The sequence below is a fragment of the Taudactylus pleione genome, unplaced genomic scaffold, assembly GCF_031769625.1.
Source record: "Taudactylus pleione unplaced genomic scaffold, aTauple2 ptg000760l, whole genome shotgun sequence".
Classification (NCBI taxonomy): Eukaryota; Metazoa; Chordata; class Amphibia; order Anura; family Myobatrachidae; genus Taudactylus; species Taudactylus pleione.
Window position 1 is genome coordinate 2771743 of NW_028285162.1, and position 19007 is coordinate 2790749.

The 19007-nt window shown below is 47.6% G+C and overlaps 1 protein-coding gene across 3 annotated transcripts in view; it reads left to right on the plus strand.

Moving 5' to 3' along the window:
- Nucleotides 1-19007, plus strand: part of ERMARD (ER membrane associated RNA degradation) — a 155853-nt gene that overhangs the window by 73000 nt on the left and 63846 nt on the right. For 2 of the 3 annotated variants that reach the window (XM_088457402.1, XM_088457404.1), the window contains 3 exons: nucleotides 11591-11693; nucleotides 12571-12600; nucleotides 15735-15803. In XM_088457402.1, the coding sequence (XP_088313528.1) occupies nucleotides 11591-11693; nucleotides 12571-12600; nucleotides 15735-15803 (202 nt within the window). The remainder of the gene's footprint in view (nucleotides 1-11590; nucleotides 11694-12570; nucleotides 12601-15734; nucleotides 15804-19007) is intronic. The other variant, XM_088457403.1, reaches the window with a different exon arrangement.

Consider the following 19007-nt stretch of genomic DNA (forward strand, 5'->3'; position numbering starts at 1 on the left):
TTGTTCTGTAAGTCGCTTGTCTACAATTTGTTTATGTAATTTGTAAAGCACTGCGGAACGCTTGTGGCGCCATATAAATAAATGATAATAGTAATAATTACATACAGGATTAACAACTGCCCATTATGGCCCCTTTCCCCCCACCCTTTTTTCCGCAGCATATGGCTGCATAGCATTGCCGGTTTCTATATGTGCCTTCCACTTTTTAAGGGGCCAAAAGTAATGGGACAAACTAAACAATGCTAAATCTAACTTTCACTTTTTAATACGTTGTTGCAAATCCTTTGCAGGCAATTACAGCCTGAAGTCTAGAACGCATAGACATCACCAGACGCTGGGTTTCATCCCTGGTGATGCTCTGCCAGGCCTCTACTGCAAATGTCGTAATTCCTACACCGTTCACCTGATTTGGATGTAATTACCCTCAAAGTATATCTGAAAGTCTGCAGTTAAAGCACATCTTGTTTGTTTCATTTCAAAGCCATTGTGGTGGTGAATAGAGGCCAAAATATGAAAATTCTGTCAATGTCCCAATATTTATGCACCTAACTGTATATTCAGCTAGACAAGGGGCTATACCCCAAGATAAGCTACAGGCTAGCTGTATAATACCAAGGGAACACAGACGGCTACAATTGCCACAATTGTTGCTATATTAATATTTAGTGCTCAAGTATACGTTTGTATTGAAATTTTGGATACAAGTCTATGCTAGACATAGATACCAAAGAATCTGTGTTCCACAGGAATCTATTTTGATTATTAGCTATCTAACTATTCCGGGTTTGACTAATATTTTACTTCACAAAAATTAATGTGAGATATTCAGGCTCAAATATGAACCTGAACTTGTATAATTGAGACATATATAGAATTGAATCCTAAATGAATATATATATATATATATATATATATATATATATATATATATATATATATATATATACACTATGGTCCATAAGGGGAACTTCGTTTCAGAACAGTAGTTCATTATTTTAAGCTTCATAAAGATTTTCGCCTTTGCTTTTGCTTTCATGATTCCCTCCTGGAAATATTCAAGTAATTATACACATTGAATGTGACGTCTAAATAGATAGGAATCACGGTATATGTCATTCTAATGACACACTAAAACTTTGTATCCTCTTTTTTTTAAAACTGTATTTTCTAGAGAACATAGGGCCTCATTCAGACCCACTCGCAAGCGGCTGTCCGCTCGCAAGTGGGTCGATGGTGTGCACTGCGCATGCGCACGACGAAGGGAGCTCCGTCGTGCGCATGCGCCAGACGCGACGAGCGAAGGACTTTCCTTCGCTCGTTGTGTCTGATCAAAGGGGGCGTGCTGTCGATGTTGATTGACAGCACGCCCCCTTTGGTGGGCGTGCCGGGGGCGTGCCTCCCAGATGGGGGCGTTCCCAAGGGAACGCCTACCGTCAGAAGCCGGCCCACTGACATTACTAGTAATGTCAGTGGGAGTGATTTTGGCTCTGATAGAGCCAAAATCACTCCGGGCCTTGCGGTTGAGAAACTCAACCGCAGGCTCCGGCTCGCAGTGGCGATGGTCGCGATGGTCAAGACCATAGCGGCCATCAACCTGCACGCTCGTATAGGCTGTGGGTGGTGACCTACAGCTATACGAGCGTCCAGGAGGACGCTCCATAATTATGGAGGTGGGCCCTGATTCAGAGCGAGCGCTCTGGTCAGAGCGTCCGGCTCTGAATCAGGGCCATAATTTTAATTGAAATTGAATTGAAAGTTATATTTTAATTTGTACAATATTACATATAAGAGTGCCCCAGAAAAAGAGCCTTTTCTTTCTCTTATTATTTATACATATTGAGGACATGCAGACTGATGCTATGACAGTCTTCCTGCATCGTGAAGCCTGTGTCCGGTTACCCTATGGAGGGGGGCTCCTACCAGAGAGAGTCCACAGACACAGTTGAAACCAGCGCCCAGCATTCTGGCTGCAGCATGTAAGTAACACACCTCTCCTGTTTAGCAGGAGAGGTGTTATTCTAGCTAGGCTAGGGACAGGCAGCTTGCTGCACTGTCTCTAATAGGCAGCTCCCTGATGTTAAGAGCCGCTTAACAGCATGGCTGTTACTCGCCGTTACGTGCATGTAGAAGCACCGTGCCAGTTTCCACGGAGCTCCTGACAAGTGCGACTGTCAACATTGCCATGCCAGTGCTTGATTATATAAGCATCGGCGCCGGCATGTAGGGCAGCCACAGTTCGCTTTCCTAATGGATGGCTGTTATCACAAGAGGCTCCGGATAGTTCTTAACCTCTTTGGGTGGGGGGGCGGAGCTTCCTGGCGGTGGCCATAGTCTCTTCCAGAGAGCTATGGGCTGCCTCCCCATCTCCCTAGGCGGTATTGCACGCCTTTTACAATGGAGTGGCGCCATCTTAGGCTATAGGAGACAAGCTGTCCCAGCTCTCCTAGCCCCTGGAGGTCTCGGCAAGAGCTCTGCCTGCCTTCAAACTGCTAAGGGGGTCTGTGCGTTATTCAGTGGGATACATTTATTTGTAGCCCATTACCTGTGAATGCCTGCCTAAATTAATTGAGTAGCATTGTTATTAAACTTCTGCTCCTCCCCATCTGTTGCCCTGTCTGCCTCAGTTAGCTTGTCTGTGTCAGGCTATTTGCAACCAACTGCGTGTGGTCAGTCAGACCCATTCTAAATCTCAAGTCTTTAAACCAGCATCTCTTTTCACAGGTTCAAGGTGGAGACCCTTCATTCTGTGATTGCTGGGTTAGAAGCAGGAGAGTTTTTGGTGTCCTTAGACATCAAAAATGCCTATCTGCATCTTCCGATTTGGGAGCCTCACCAGGCTTTCCTCAGATTTGCCATCAGGGAGACTCCTTACCAATTCCAGGCCCTGCCATTGGGTCTCTTGTCAGCTCCCAGAGTATTCACCAAGGTGATGACCGTAGTGTGCTCTCGAAGGGTGACTATTGTCCCGTACCTGGGAGACTTGCTCATCAAGGCTCCATTGGCAGAAGTCCTTTTGCGCCAAGTGTCCCTTACACATTATATACTCATACAATGTGGCTGGATTGCCAACTTCCAGAAGACTCAGTTGATGCCGTCGCAGAGACTTCAGTTCCTGTGTATGATTCTGGCCACAATCCTTCTTCGGATCTTCCTGCCAATGGACAAGGCCATAGCCATCCGGGAGCTGGGTGCTCAGGCCCAGAAAAGTGTCTGTGCATCTTTGCATTCGTCTCCTAGAGAAGATGGTGGCCTCCTTCGAGGCCATCCAGTTTGGCAGATTACACTCCAGAACGTTTCAATTAGATCTTCTGTCTCAATGGTCTGGGTCCCACCATCAGCTGGTGCATCTGTCTCCTCAGACCCGCATACCCCTGTTATGGTGGCTCCGGACTGACCATCTGGTAGCGGGTTGACTCTTCGGAATTTGGAATTGGACCCTGGTCACTACGGATGCCAGCATGGTGAGCTGCGGTCTTGGACAATCACTTCCAGGGGCGTTGGTCACGGCAGGAATCCCTCTTGCCGATCAACATTCTCGAACCGCAGGCAGTCAACAGGGCTTTGATACAGGCTGCTCCTTTGCTACAAGGCCTTCTGGTTCTTATACAAACCAACAATGCCGCGGCCGTGGCGTACATAAATCGGCAAGGGGGAACCCGCAGTCGTCTGGCAATGAGAGAGGCCAGCCGCAGAAAGACACGTCAGGCCATCTCCGCAGTCTTCATTCCGGGAGTCGACAACTGGGAAGCGGACTACCTCAGTTATCAGAATCTTCACCCCGGGGAGTGGTCCCTTCATCCCGAGGTCTTCCTTCAAGTAGTTCACCGATGGGGAGGCCACAGATAGATCTCATGGCCTCCCGGACAAAACGACAGCTACCCCTCTACTGCTCCAGGACCATGGACCCAGCAGCGGTGGGAGTGGATGTTTTACTGATTCCTTGGCCGTGTATACCTGTTTCCACCTTTTCCGCTTCTTCGTGAGGTTCTCAAGCGGATCAAACGCGAGTTGTCCACAGTCATCCTAGTGGCTCCAGATTGGCCTCGTCGGGCTTGGTATTCCGATCTCTTACTCCTTTCTAGCAGACTAACCTTGGTCACTCCCACTGTGGTCGGATCTTCTGCAGTTTGTGTACCTGGATTTCTACTTCAGGGTCCATAGGGGGTCCACAGGGTTGACCTTGGGGTATAGCCTGATCTGGATCCACGGGCACCATGCAGTTAAAGCTTTGCTGCTCCCAAGATGCACTTGGGTCCGTCCTCCTCTATACCCCGCCCCCGGCCACAGGCACCTCAGTTTTAGTTGGTGCCCGGCCGGAGCTGGGTCACCCTGTCGCAGTGGGGCTGCAGGAGCAGCCCCTAAGCTTTATTTTAAAAGAGAATTTTTTTTTTTTTTTCTACTTTTTTACACTTTTAGAGCGGCAGCATTAGACTGTCCTTTAGGACGTCCACGCTGCCGCTCCTTCTCCCCGCTGGCGCCGCGACGCCAGTACAGCTCTGGGGATCGCGGCAGGGCCCCAGAGCCTGTACTAGCCGGGCTCTGGGGACTCCCTTGACTGCTGCCGGATGCGACTGGGATCAGGTAAACCGCGGGTCGCCGCGTGCGGCGGCCCGCAGATACTTTGTATGCAGTCAGAAGCCTCCGGTCTTTGGGGACAGACCGGAGGCGCTAGCGGCGGCGGCGGGCTCCCCCTCTATAGAGGAATACCCCGCGTGTCCGCTAGACCACCAGGGTAACAGGCTGGTAGCGGGACCGGCAACCCGGGGGTTAATTGCTAGCCAGGGGAGGCAGCCTTCCCTGTCTAGCGGCTCCTCCCCTCAGCTCAGCGCGCCTTTCAACTAGCAGTCTGGCGTCGCTGAGCTGCTCTTATCTCTCGGCCACTCCTCCTCTGAGGTCTCTGGTGGCCATCTTTACTGGCACATCGCAGACTCCCAGGCGGTATCAAGTGGACCGGTCCCCCTGTGTACCTCTCCCCTGCTAAAGGACAGTGTACACAGCGCTATAGCCCTCCCAGACACTGAATCTGGGAGGTTGATTGTAGCGGAAGGTGCAGTGAGTACTAACTTTTCTGCATTGTATGTGACTATTGCTAGTGCTGCCTGTCTGTGACTTATTCTCCTTGCTGTCAGCTTATAACTATCCCTTTCCTTCTCCTACGGCCCTGCAGGTGTGTGGGGGAAGGGCGTTGTTTCTGGGACCCTCACTTATATAAAACACGTATTAGTGGGGTCAGTCACATACTGTTGTGTGCTACACAGTACCATATCTGGGCTGTTGTGTCGCATACTGGTGAGTGCGCGGGTGTTAAAACCGTAATTCCTCTGGTGATACTTATTTCTTGTGATTTACGGTATCATGTCTGATGAGGAGACTGAGCGTTCTGTGGCTCCTGTGCTAATTTCCTGCAGACGCTGTGCTGCTGGAGTTGATGGGGAGGACTTATCTCAGGATGGTCTGTGCGGGCGGTGCCAGCTGGTACCGGGCCCCTCCAACCCCCCTGTATCACAGGACCCTCCTTGGGCGATGTTTTCACAGGTGCTGGCGTCTATTGCGGACCGGTTATCGGTCCCATCAGCGGTCCCATCTAGGGCGTTGCCGCAGCCCACCATCCCCCATTCCCCGGGTGTTCCACAAATGTTGCGGTCTCCCCCCGGGGCCCAGACTGTGGCTCCTTATACGGAACTGCCTGTGTATGTGCAGTCTTCCCCAGGGACGCGTCAGTCTGTAGTGCCTTTGCAGAGTTTTGCTCCGACGGCTCCTCCGCCTTGGGTGGATGTTCTCTCCAGCTCCGTACAGAGTCTGGCGGCTTCATCCTCGGCGTTTCAGTCCATGTTGCAAGGTGATGTGCCACCAAGGGCGTCTAAACGTCCTGTGGTGAGTTCACTAGCTGCGCAGTTGTCGGACTCGGAAGTGTCCTCAGATGATGGAGAAATCCATGAGGACTCTGACTCTGATGCCATGGGGCAGGAGGTGGAAGCTAAGTCCTCCATTAATGTTCCAGCCTTAGTGATGATGCGCCGGCTCCTAGGTCGAAGTTTCCTAATTTTAAAAAGACCAAGGTGACTTCAACTGTGTTCCCCCTGTCTGATCAATTATCGGATCATATGGCGGCGGCCTGGCAATTACCCAGTAAGAGGTTCCATCCACAGAAGAGGTTGGCGGCGAACTATCCTTTTCCTGAAGCTCATTGTAGGAAATGGGAGACTCCGCCGGTGGTGGATTCCCACGTTACCCGCTTGATCAAAAGCGCGACGCTGCCATTGCCGTCTATCTCCTCTTTGAAGGATCCCACGGATAGGAAGGTGGAAACTTGTTTAAAGTCCATTTATTCTCTTTCCGGGGCGGTGGCTCGCCCGTCCATGGCTATCTCCTGGGTGGCTAAAGCCATTGAGGCATGGGCCAATGCCTTGGAGGATACCTTTCCTGATGAGGCTCCGGATATCCAGAGAGCGTTAGTAGGACAGATGCGGGATGCAGCTTCCTATATTGGGGAAGCATCTTTGGATGCCAGCCTGCTCACTTCTAGGGTGTCGGCTGCAGTGGTGTCTGCTCGGCGCTCCCTGTGAGGTCCTGGAGGGCTGATGCAGATTCAAAAAAGGGTCTGGAGGCCTTGCCTTTTAATGGTGATTTACTATTTGGTCCGGATTTGGACAAAATAGTGGATACTTTGGCTAAGTCCAAGTCGGCTTTCCTCCCTTCGGCCTCTGTGCCGGCTAAAGTAAGGAGCTCTGCCTTTCGGTCCTTTCGGGTTCAGGGTAAGGCCAAGGGCCAGTCCTTCCAGAGACATTCGGCAACCAAGGCCGCACCCAAGCCCAAGAAGCAAGCATGGAGTGCTCTGCGCCCTTCTTCCAAGCAGGAGGATAAACCTGCTGCCTGATGGGACGGGCCTCTCTCTGGGGGACCCCAGAGTGGGAGGCCGACTTCTCCAATTCGCCCAGTGTTGGCACAATACCACCACGGATGCCTGGGTTCGAGAAGTAGTCTCTCAGGGGTACGCCCTGTCTTTTCGGTTCAGTCCGCCCAACCAGTTTTTCTGTACGAGTCCTTCTCTGGACAAGACCAAAGCTGGTCAGATTCAGGTAGCTATAGAATCCTTGCTACAAGCAGGGGTCATTGTTCCCGTTCCGCAGTCTCAACGCGGGATGGGGTACTATTCTACTCTGTTTCTGGTACAGAAACCCAATGGTTCTCATCGCCCTATCCTGAATTTGAAGTCTCTGAACAGATACCTCAGAGTTCCCTGGTTCAGGATGGAAACGTTACGTTCCATCATTCTGGCGATGGAACCCGGGGATTATATGGTCTCCCTCGATATCCAGGACGCCTATCTCCATGTGCCCATAACACCGGCACATCAGCGGTATCTGAGGTTTGCTATCCTGAACCATCACTACCAATTTCGGGCGTTGCCTTTCGGCCTTTCCACGGCTCCGAGGGTGTTCACCAAGGTGATGGCAGTTATGGCTGCCCACCTTCGGGGTCAGGGTCTACGTCTGTTGCCGTACCTGGACGATCTTCTGCTGCTGGCGAGCTCCCCGGAGGTGCTTCTTCGACATCTCCACCTGACCATTGCTTATCTTCAAGCACACGGGTGGTTGATAAACTGGAAGAAGTCCTCCCTGATTCCATCACAGCGGATGGTTCATTTGGGAGCCCTGCTGGATTCTCGTCAGCAACGGATTTTCCTGACTCCGGAGAAGGTCTCCTCTCTGCAGCTGCGGATACACAGTTGCCTGAGCAGTTGCCGCCTGTCGGTCCATTCAGCTATGAGAGTTCTGGGGTCCATGGTGTCGACATTCGACATGGTGGAATTTGCCCAGTTCCATTCCCGGCCCCTGCAGGGGCTGATTCTATCGGAATGTTACCTCACCGGATCCGCTCTCAGATGCTGGTGTTGTCCCCGGAGGTTCGACAGTCTTTGGCTTGGTGGCTTCAGACAGCGCATATAGTCGAGGGGCGCCCCTTTTGGATCCTGAACTGGGTCCTGCTCACGACGGATGCCAGTCTCCGGGGTTGGGGGGAAGTGACCGGCTCATTATCGCTTCAGGGTCGTTGGTCCGCAGAGGAAGCACTTCTCCCCATCAACATCCTAGAACTGCGGGCTGTGTACAGAGCCCTGCAGTCGTCCGGCCCCGCTCTTCACGGAAGGGCGGTTCAGGTGCAGTCCGACAACGCCACCACGGTGGCGTACATCAACCACCAAGGGGGAACTCGCAGTCGGGCAGCAATGTCGGAGGTGTCTCGCATTCTTGCTTGGGCGGAGTGTCACGTTCCAGCGATCTCGGCAGTCTTCATTCCCGGAGTCCTCAATTGGGAGGCGGACTTCCTCAGCCGTCACGACGTGCATCCCGGGGAATGGTCGCTTCACCCAGAGGTGTTTCAGCTACTCGTGGACAGGTGGGGGCTGCCGGAGCTGGACTTGATGGCCTCCCGTCACAATCACAAGTTGCCCGTTTACGGGTCAAGGACAAGAGACGCAGGCGCCTGTCTAGTAGACGCTCTGTCGGTGAAATGGACGTTTCACCTGGCGTATCTGTTTCCTCCGATATCCCTGCTTCCTCGGGTCCTGCGGAAATTCAAGCAGGACGGCGGCACGCTCGTGCTGGTGGCTCCGGCGTGGCCCAGACGTCCTTGGTACTCCGATCTGAGGTGTCTCTCCATCGACGCTCCGTACCTTCTTCCTCAGCATCGGGACCTGTTGTCTCAAGGGCCCTGCCTTTACCCGGATCTGGGTCGGCTGTCTTTGACGGCGTGGCTCTTGAGACAGCCGTCTTGAGGTCTAGGGGTTTCTCCAGTTCGGTCATTGGTACCATGCTTAGGGCACGCAAGCCTGCCTCCGCGCGGATTTACCACAGGGTGTGGCACACTTACTTTCAGTGGTGTGAATCCAGAAACTATGATCCGCAGGTGTTCCGGGTTTCCAGAATCTTGGAGTTTCTTCAGTCAGGTTTGGACCTCGGCTTACGCCTGGCCTCTCTGAAGGTTCATGTGTCTGCTTTGTCCGTGTGGTTTCAGCGACGGATTGCTACACTGCCAGATGTTCACACCTTTTTCCAAGGTGTTCTCAGGATCCAGCCTCCCTTCGTGGCTCCGTGGGACTTGACGGTGGTACTGAGGGTCTTGCAGGGTCCTCCTTTTGAGCCGCTTGAGTCGGTGGAGCTCAAGTGGCTGACGTTTAAGACCATTTTTCTCCTGGCAATTGCTTCTGCCAGGAGGGTTTCAGAATTGGGGGCGCTTTCCTGTCGCCCTCCTTTTCTGATTTTTCACCAGGACAGGGCAGTGCTCCGCACGCATCCTGAGTTTTTGCCCAAAGTGGTTTCAAAGTTCCACATTAATCAGGAACTTGTTGTGCCAGCTTTTCAGTCACCTGATCTTTCTGCTGGTGAGGCTTCCTTGGATGTGGCCCGGGCACTTAGAATCTATGTGGACCGGACTGCTTCGGTTAGGAAGTCGGATTCTTTGTTTGTCCTCTTCGGTTTTCACAAGAGGGGTTGGCCTGCCAACAAGCAAACGTTAGCCCGTTGGCTTCGTTCAGTTATTTGTGAGGCTTATGTGCAGGAGGGTTTACCTGTGCCAGCCTCTGTTAAGGCTCATTCCACTCGTTCTGTGGGTCCCTCTTGGGCTGCTAGACGTGGCGCCTCCGCTGTTCAGCTGTGTAAGGCGGCTACTTGGTCTTCAATTCAGACGTTTTTGAGGTTTTATGCGTTTGACACCTTCGCCTCTCAGGATGCATCCTTTGGGCGCCGGGTACTCCTTTCAGCACAGGAGCGTCCCCGCCCTTAGTTGAACTGCTTTGGGACATCCCCAAGGTCAACCCTGTGGACCCCCTAAGGACCCTGAAGTAGAAAACAAGAGATATGGTAAGAACTTACCTTTGTTATCTCTGTTTCTACAAAGTCCATAGGGTCCACAGGGCGCCCGCCCTGACGCACCTGGCTTCAAATGGGCTGTGTGGCTGGTCACCGGTTTTCCGTCTCCCATTTCTGTGAGTATGGTTTCTTGTGTGTTCCAGTCTTCCTTCTCTCTGTTTAGTCTCCTCCTCCGGCCTTAGCTGCTTACCAACTGAGGTGCCTGTGGCCGGGGGCGGGGTATAGAGGAGGACGGACCCAAGTGCATCCTGGGAGCAGCAAAGCTTTAACTGTGTGGTGCCCGTGGATCCAGATCCAGCTATACCCCAAGGTCAACCCTGTGGACCCTATGGACTTCGTAGAAACAGAGATAACAAAGGTAAGTTCTTACCATATCTCTTGTTTTATGTTGGCTTCGCTTGACTGCGTAGCTTTTGAGACAGCCATCCTAAGAGGTCATGGTGTTCCACGGATGGTCATTCCCATCATGCTTCAAGCTATGAAGCCAGTGACATTAGCACATTATCATCACATTTGGATGGCTTATATCTCCTGGTGTGAAGGTCGTGGATCTTCCACTTCATCCTTTCATTTGCCGTGTCTTCTTTTTCTTCAAAAGGGACTTGACGCAGGTCCAAGTTTTAGGATTGCTTAAAGTGCAGATTTTTCCTCTTTACAGTCTTTTCCAGCGTCTCCTAGCTCTGATTTCCTGAGGTACAGAACTTTTTTCAAGGGGTGCTTAGAGTTCAGTTACCCTTTGTGCCACCCACGGCTCCTTGGGACCTGAACCTCGTCTTATCCTTCCTTCAGTCGTCCACGTTTGAGCCTTTGGAGGACATGTATTTTAAATATTTAACTTGGAAGATGGTCCTTTTATTGGCCCTGGCTTCGGCTAGGAGAATGTCTGAACTTGGAGCTTTGTCATGCCAATCCCCTTACTTAATTTTTCACGATGATCGGGTCGGAACTGCGTACCTGACCTTCTTTTTTGCCTAAGGTGGTCTCTGCTTTTCACCTGAATCGGCCGATTGTGGTACCGGCCCTGTTGGACTCTTCCAGGGGGTTCTCACTCCCTGGATGTTGTATGGGCGCTTCGAATTTATGTGGACTACATAAATGAAGGACTACATAAATCGGAGGCTCTGTTTGTCCTTTTATGACGCCACTCGGCGTGGCTGGCCTGCGTCTAAGCAGACTTTTGGCCAAGTGGATTCGTCTAACCATTTGTCAGGCGTATGTTGCTTCTGCTCGACCTCCACCTGTATCCATCTCCGTGTATTCTACGCACTCCGTGGGTACTTCCAGCTACGTTGTCTTCGGGTTTTTACTTTTGTACGTTTCTTCAGATTTGACACTTTTGCGGCGTCTGCTTCGAGTTTTGTCGCAGAGTGTTGCAGGTTGTTCAGCACTGCTGTGCTTTTCCCCTCATTATAGTGTACTTTGGCAGCTACTGAAAGATGCCATTCATGGAGCATAATATCTAACAAGAACAGAGAAGGTGGGTCTCCTGGTCTTTCTAGGAATCTGGAAGTTCAGAATTTGTTGAGCCCTGGTTATGTGTAGATAAACTTAACCAAACATCTAATTGATAACCACTATTGGTAACATTCACTATTCGCTGTCTATTTTCTGTCATACTGTGGATAGAAGGATGCTCTAATGACTAAATTCAGAGGTTGACAGAACTATTAGGACAATGATTGATTACTATCAGAATGTTACAGATAATATTTTCCACACAGATATGCAGACTGTGCTATATTGTCACTTTCACAACTGGAAGCTTGCCTTCGACTGATCTTTGCCACAGTTAATGATTGTCCACATAGGATGCTCACAGCTGAGGTATGTATTGAATTTCAATTCTCAATTCACGCCATGTGTGGTTTTTCAGTTTGATTCAACACAGAGGCTGTAGGGTTTAAGTAATGGGTGTGAAATGATGTAGGGTTTAAGTAATGGGTGTGAAATGATGTGTGAATGGGTGTGAATATGGACATAATGTTGACATTGACCTTGTTGACGTTCACCATGTAGACAGTGATAAAGTGTCAAAAGATCGTCTCTGATGGCCCAGCGGTGACTTATGTGTCAGAGCTGTTATCCTTCGGCATTATTTCTACCCTAACCCTCCCTCTAGTGCAGGGGTAGCCAACCTGGTCCTCGAGAGCTACTAACAGTAAATGTTTTCCAGACCACCCAGCAGGTGCACAGGTGTATTCATTACTCACTAACACATTTTAAAAGATCCACAGGTGGACCTAATTATTTCACTTGTGATTCTGTGAGGAGACCTGAAAAACATGCACTGTTGGTATCTCTCGAGGACCAGGGTTGGCTACCCCTGCTCTAGTGCCTAACTCTAAAGCAGCCTAACGCTAACCTTCCTGCCGGCTAACCTTAATGTCGGCATTCTTACAATGACACCTGTCAACAAATTTGAGCATGGCGACACGTTGCATGTCGACATTGTGTTGTTCGCATTATGCATGTCAACATTGTGATTGTCAACCTTTTGACTTTAACCCTTAGTAATAGCTGGTAACCCTTGTTAAAGCTGTGGGTGTCTGCATCTACCATACAGGATACCTAAATATAGTACTTCACATATATAATTCTTTTTTATAAACCATATCTTAAGTAACTTCTGAGATCAGTAGTTCTGTCACAATGCTATAATTCATATAGGTTAAATGTTGCATTTTTACTTTTTTGTTTCCAGTCTAGCACACTCTACACAACTTTTGATGAGGTAAGATGCCTTTTTAATTTCACATTTAGGGGCCTATGTATAAAGCCACTTTTTACATAAAATTATGCAGAAACTGCAGTTTCTGCATCATTTTATGTATCGAACCTATGTACTAATAGCACTTTGCAGGAGATTTCACAGAAATCTCCGGCAAAGTGCTAATCAGCACTTCAAATCGCAGTCCACATTATTATCAATGGGGACTACGATCTGTCCCCTATGTACCAAACTCCAAAAAAACGAAGCTTTTCGGAGTTTAGCCCCAGTAGTTTACACCATCTTCAGATAGTGTAAACTACTGTTTGTCTATGGGGGCTCATGGGGAAGGAGAGCGATCTATCCCTTGCAATTCCTGGCCGGCAATGGAAGCTGACACTGTGCGCATGTGCAGTGTCAGCCTCCCCCAGGAAAGTCTCTTACTTCAGTGAAAGACTTCTCTGAAATGCCTGGGATATAACTCGCGTGGGACATTGGTTACCGCAGCTGCTGTCCCTGTGAGCTCCCGGTAGTACATAGCCGGGATATTTTAAAAATTAAAATCTTCCCGGCGAGATAGAATGTAATAAACGCAGCAGTGCCACAATTATTAATACATAGGCCCAATAATGATGATTGAATGGAGGCGTTATGTTAATTTCTTATTATTTGTATTAATGGAATAGCACATTGCTAAATACCATTAGAACAATATTATTTGCTTAATTTTGAGATAAAACCAGTGGTTAATTGCAATGTGGCACTATATTGCACTATAATTGGTTGCAATTTATGTAAAAAGTAACTAACACTGAAGTTTAAAATACATATACATAAATAATCATAATACATTTTAACTGCAAAGGTGTATCTGTGAATAATTGGTAGTTCAGTTAGTCTCTGCAGATACATGTAAGATTACATAGGCGTAGCCAGTTGCACACATTTAATGGAAGGCATCTGGATTCTCAGAGATGCTCAACTGTTGCTACAGTAATTTAGTTTTATACTCTTCCAACAGCAGATAACATTGGTTAAGAATGAATGTATGGTGTGCTTCTCCTAACTGTTTGACTCCGGCACCTACTCTAAGCCCTAGTAATGTTGCTGTTGTTACTTTCACATATAGAATAGAAACTCCTTCAGTCTTCCGTTCCAGTGTGCTCAGTCATAATTCATAGTAGAGATCCTGTAGACACAAGTTGTAACCACATTGTGGCAGTCCCTGCATTGGTTTTTGCCATTTTTATAGAAATTTATTTACATAATTAACATTTGTACAATATTTAAGATATAAAATCCCTGTGTGCATATAAAATTGTATGTCCATGTTTCTCATATATTTTCCTACCCTTACAGCTCATTGGAACAATTCTTCATTCCTACTGAAAAGTGATTTAATAAAAAGTTATCGTCTCGTGTATACTTGCATGCCTTTGCTATGTCATAGAATAAAGCAAAGAAACTGTGAAAAGAGAAATTTATTTCTTATTCTCCAAATATATTCTAAAATGGCCTGGACATATTTGATGGCACTCGTTAGAAAAGATGATAAATAGTTTACCAAATCCAATTATTGCTTATTTGAATTAGCATCACACATGTCTTCAGTCTTCTAATCAGTCATTGAGCCTATTTAAGTGTAGAAAAGTAGTCACTCTACTTTTTATAGACAAGCATGTTAGAGATGAAGGTTACAAGAACATCTCCAAGCAGATTGATGTTCCTGTGACCACAGTTGCAAAGATTAAGAAGTTTTAAGACCCTGGGACTGTAGCCGACCTTCCTGGTCGTGGCTGCAACAGGAAATTCGAACCCAGAATAAATAGAAGGTAGTGAGGATTATAGAAAAAGTGTAGAGGAAAATTTCCACAGAGATGCAAGCTGAACTCCAAGGATAAGGTACACCCGTGTCTGATCACACCATCTAAAGCTTTTTGAGCAACAGTGGACTCAAGGGAAGAAGACCCAAGAGGACTCCACTTTTGAAAACACAACATAAAAACGCCAAACTGGAATTTGCTAAAATGCATAGTGACAAACCATAATGCTTCTGCGAGAATGTCGTTTGGACAGAGGAGTCAAAACTGGAGCTTTCTGGCAAGTCACATCAGCTCTAGGTTCACAGATGAAAAAATTAAGTTTCAAAGAGAGGAACACTATACCTACTGTGAAACATGGAGGAGGCTTAGGTATGTTTTGGGTCTGCTTTCTGCATCTGGAGTGGGGTGCCTTGAATCTGTGCAGGGTACAATGAAATCTCAAGAATATCAAGGCATCCTGGAACAAAATATACTGCCCCGTGTCAGAAATCTCGGTCTCAGACGCAGATCAATAGGATAATAACCCCAAAAACACTGTTAACAGCACCCAAGAATGGATAAGAAGAAAACAATTCTGAAGTGGTCTTATGAGCCCTGATCTGAATCCTATCGAGCTATGGCAAGATGTAGTCTTTAGTCTGGAGAAGCAACCCATCAAACCGTAGTCAGCTGGAGATGTTAGCTCAGAAGAGTGGGCCAAGCTACCTGTTGACTGGTGCAGAGGTCTCATAGAGAGCTACAGAAATTGCTTAATTGCAGTCATAGGGGTATATTTACTAAAGTGAGAGTTTTTAGAAGTGGAGATGTTGCCCATAGCAACCAATCAAATGCTAGCTGTTCTCTGCTAGTTAAATGTTAAGCAGAATGTAATTGGATATATTTACTAAAGTGAGAGTTTTTAGAAATGGAGATGTTGCCCATAGCAACCAATCACATTCTGCTTAACATTTAACTGGCACCTCCTAGAAGAGAACAGCTAGAATTTGATTGGTTGCTATGGGCAACATCTCCACTTCTAAAAACTCTCACTTTAGTAAATATATCCAAACGCCTCCTAACGGTTGTGCAACAAAATATGAGATTAAGGGTCCCATCATTTTTGTCCATGCCATTCTAACATGTTTTATTATTGAAAATATTCTGTTGAATCAAAAATCAAACACAAAGCCTTTATTTTATTTTAAATATGGCATAAACCGCTTTTGTTACTCATTTCAGAGAAAAATATGGGTTCTTTTTTTTTTTCTGTGGAAGGATACCAACTAATTTGTCCAAGTCTATGTATTTTTTGATATGTACTTAGAAATTGATTGGGGCCATTGCTTTGTTCCTTAGGTTTTGGCAAAGCATTTAAACAATGCGTCTGATAACCAAGTGCCAGAGACACTGGGAGAACCAGCTATGGTAATTATTTTTCCAGAACAGGAGATGTATGCAGAAGAGGGTCAGAGACACACATAGCTAGAAAGACTGACCTACAGGCATTTGGGTAGTCTCAGTAATACCTTTTCAGATGAGGCTCCACAGTCAAATTACTGTAATAAACTTCTTTTCCTAAATGATATAGGTTAGAATTTTTCTCTTTCTTATTTTTGTTGCTTTAAAATAAGGATGTTGTTTTTTTGTAGATTTAGCTTGAAATGATAAAAAGCAGATACAAATAGTTACTTAATAGTGTACTTTTGTTGTATGCTTTGTCAAGATAATTATGAAGTACCAGTGGTGCTTTCCATTAACATTTTAGCTGCTAGGCTAAACTAGTCTCACACTTATTGACTCCAACCTTGGGGGCAGATGTACTACCTACCTACCAGTCAGCTCCTGTCATTTTTCAGCCTGTAACATGACAGTTAGGAGCTGAGTGGTTGGTAATTTATCTGTCTCCAATTTTTCACTTTCCAGAGCTTAGTACATCTCTCCCCAAATCACCTGAAGAAACTATCTTGTTTCACATCCTCTTCAGTAAGAGTCAATAGGTGTCTATGGAAATAGGATATAATTGCAGTCGAAAATTTCTAGTCGTACTACCCTTATTTGTCCTCAACGCGTCATTTTTGAGGATTTACTTTTCTTGGACAATATCTGACAAAGTAAAATAAATGTGTTTATCTATGCAAGTGTAAAGAAATCCTCGATACATGGGTGTGGTATATTATGTTGACATTTAGAATGTCAACAAGTTTAGAATATCGACATTTAACCTGTCAACACTGTCCTAATGTTGATATTGCCAGAATGTTGACAATGCAATTTTCAATGTATACCTAACCCTAAACTACATCCTAACCAATAATCTCACCTTAACCCTAAAATCCTGTTTCAACATTCTGACCAGAGCCGTAACTAGACATTTGGTGCCCTGTGCGAAAGAGAGCATTGGCGCCCCCTCCCCCACCCCAACCCTAACTGACTACCTAGAAAAAAAATCATGAGCAAAAACACCCTCTACTCTTTCTTTTGGTATGCCTTCTCACAGACTTAATAAATATATATATATATATATATTTTTTTTTATTTTTATTTTTTGGTCTACCTCTCCCTCTTTCTGCCATGGCACCTTGCTCACTCTCTTGTGCACAGCTGGCTAAAGAGACTAGAGCTGCCCTGTCACTCAGTGGGAGTGGCACCAGGACCTGGCTCTGGCTGTTTCCGGAACTGGCTGTGACCGGACCTGAAGGTACCATACTCTATACTACGCCACCTATTGCACACTGCGCAGTGCACCTGACCTAGTGACCCTCACCCAACAGCTCCTCACTGTGGGAGCCTGGGAGGAGAGATGCAATGACAACTCTCCTGTCCAGTGCTCGAAGTGGGAATTTTTTATAGTGGGGGAAATCTTAGTTGAAACACCCCCCCCCCCCCCAAGCGTTAGGGATATTGGTAATGAGAATTAACCTCTGCTTCAATCTCCCACCCCCCTGCACCTGTCACTACCTTCTTCCCTCTCACCCCCTACACCTCACAGTGCTCACACTACCTTGCCCCCAGTACCTCTCAGTCCATGTTTGTTGTCTGTGCTGACAGACTGGTTCTCCTCTTCCCACTTCAGTAGTGGCCCATCGTATCATTTGGCTACATTCCTGGAAAGCAGATTTGGATTCAAACGGGCTCTGGAGGCTCTTTCCTATTTGGGGGACATCCTATTTGGTCCAGAGCTAGATAAAATTGTGACTATCTTGGCGGCTAACATGACAACGTTCCTGTCCTCTGCATATAATACAAAGCCTCGGATGTCCTTTCGCCCTCAAGAAAAGCCAAAGGTCAGTCTTTTCCACGGCACCAGACGTCAGCCAAGGCCTCCAAGCCTAGGGCCAAACAGGCCTGGGCTACTAGACGTCTACGGACAAGTCTGCAGTCTGACTGGGGGCCTCTCTCTGGGCGCTCCCAGGGTGGGAGGCCAACTTCTTCAGTTCGCCCAGTTTTGGCATCAGACCACGTCCGATGCCTGGGTAAGAGAAATGGTCTCCCATGTATACACCTTTTCCTTCCTGAGGCAACTTCCCCCAACAGTTCTTTTTCACAGGACCCACATTGAACTCAACCAAGGCCCTGCTGTTCTAGAAAGCCATTCAGTACTTACTGAATTCAGGAGTAATAATTCGGGTCCCCTCCTCACAAAGGAACAAGGGCTATTATTCTACCCTCTTCTTAGTTCAGAAGCTCAATGGGTCTCATCAGCATATCCTCAATCTCAGATCTCTGAACAAGTTTATCAGGGCGCCCAAGTTTCGTATGGAAATTCTCTGATCTATTATCCTAGCTATGGTGCCTAGAGATTTTATGGTTTCCATGGACATTCAGGACGCTTACCTACATGTCCATCTCATCCACAACATCTCCGGTTTGCTATACTACAGCCACATTACCAATTTCATGCTCTACTGTTTTGACCTCACTTTGTCGTCAAGGGATCAGACTGCTCCCATACTTGGACGATCTTTTGCTGTTGGCAAGCTCCCCAGCGACTCTTCAACGCTATCTGCAGGTAACCATTATCTTTCTACTCATGCATGGTTGGCTGATCAACTGAAAGTCTTTCCTGACACCCTCTTAAAGGATGATACATTTGGGAGCCCTACTGGATTTTTGAGTTCAGAGAATCTTTCTGACGGCAGACAAGATTTCAGTGATACAGTTCAGACTATGCAGACTGCTTCACAGTCGCAGAGTGTCAATTCCCTCTGCAATGCAGGCCTTGGGATCTATGGTATCCACCTTTGACATGGTGGAGTTCACACAGTTTCACTCCAGGCCCCTGCAACACCCGATCCTCTCCAGGTGGAACGGACTACCTCATCTGCTCAGATCCCAGATGATGAGCCTCCCCCAAGAGGGTCACCTGTTCCTAGCCTAGTGGCTACAGACTCCCCATTTGAACTAGGGTTGTCCCTTTTGGATCCCAGATGATGAGCCTCCCCCAAGCGGTTCGCCTGTTCCTAGCCTGGTGGCTACAGACTCCCCATTTGAACTAGGGTCGTCCCTTTTGGATCCCAGATTGGGCTCTCCTCACCATGGATGCAAGCCTCCGAGGGTGGGGTGCAGTGACCAGCTAACACTCTTTCCAGGGCTGATGGTCCCCAATCGAGGCAATGTTGCCAATCAACA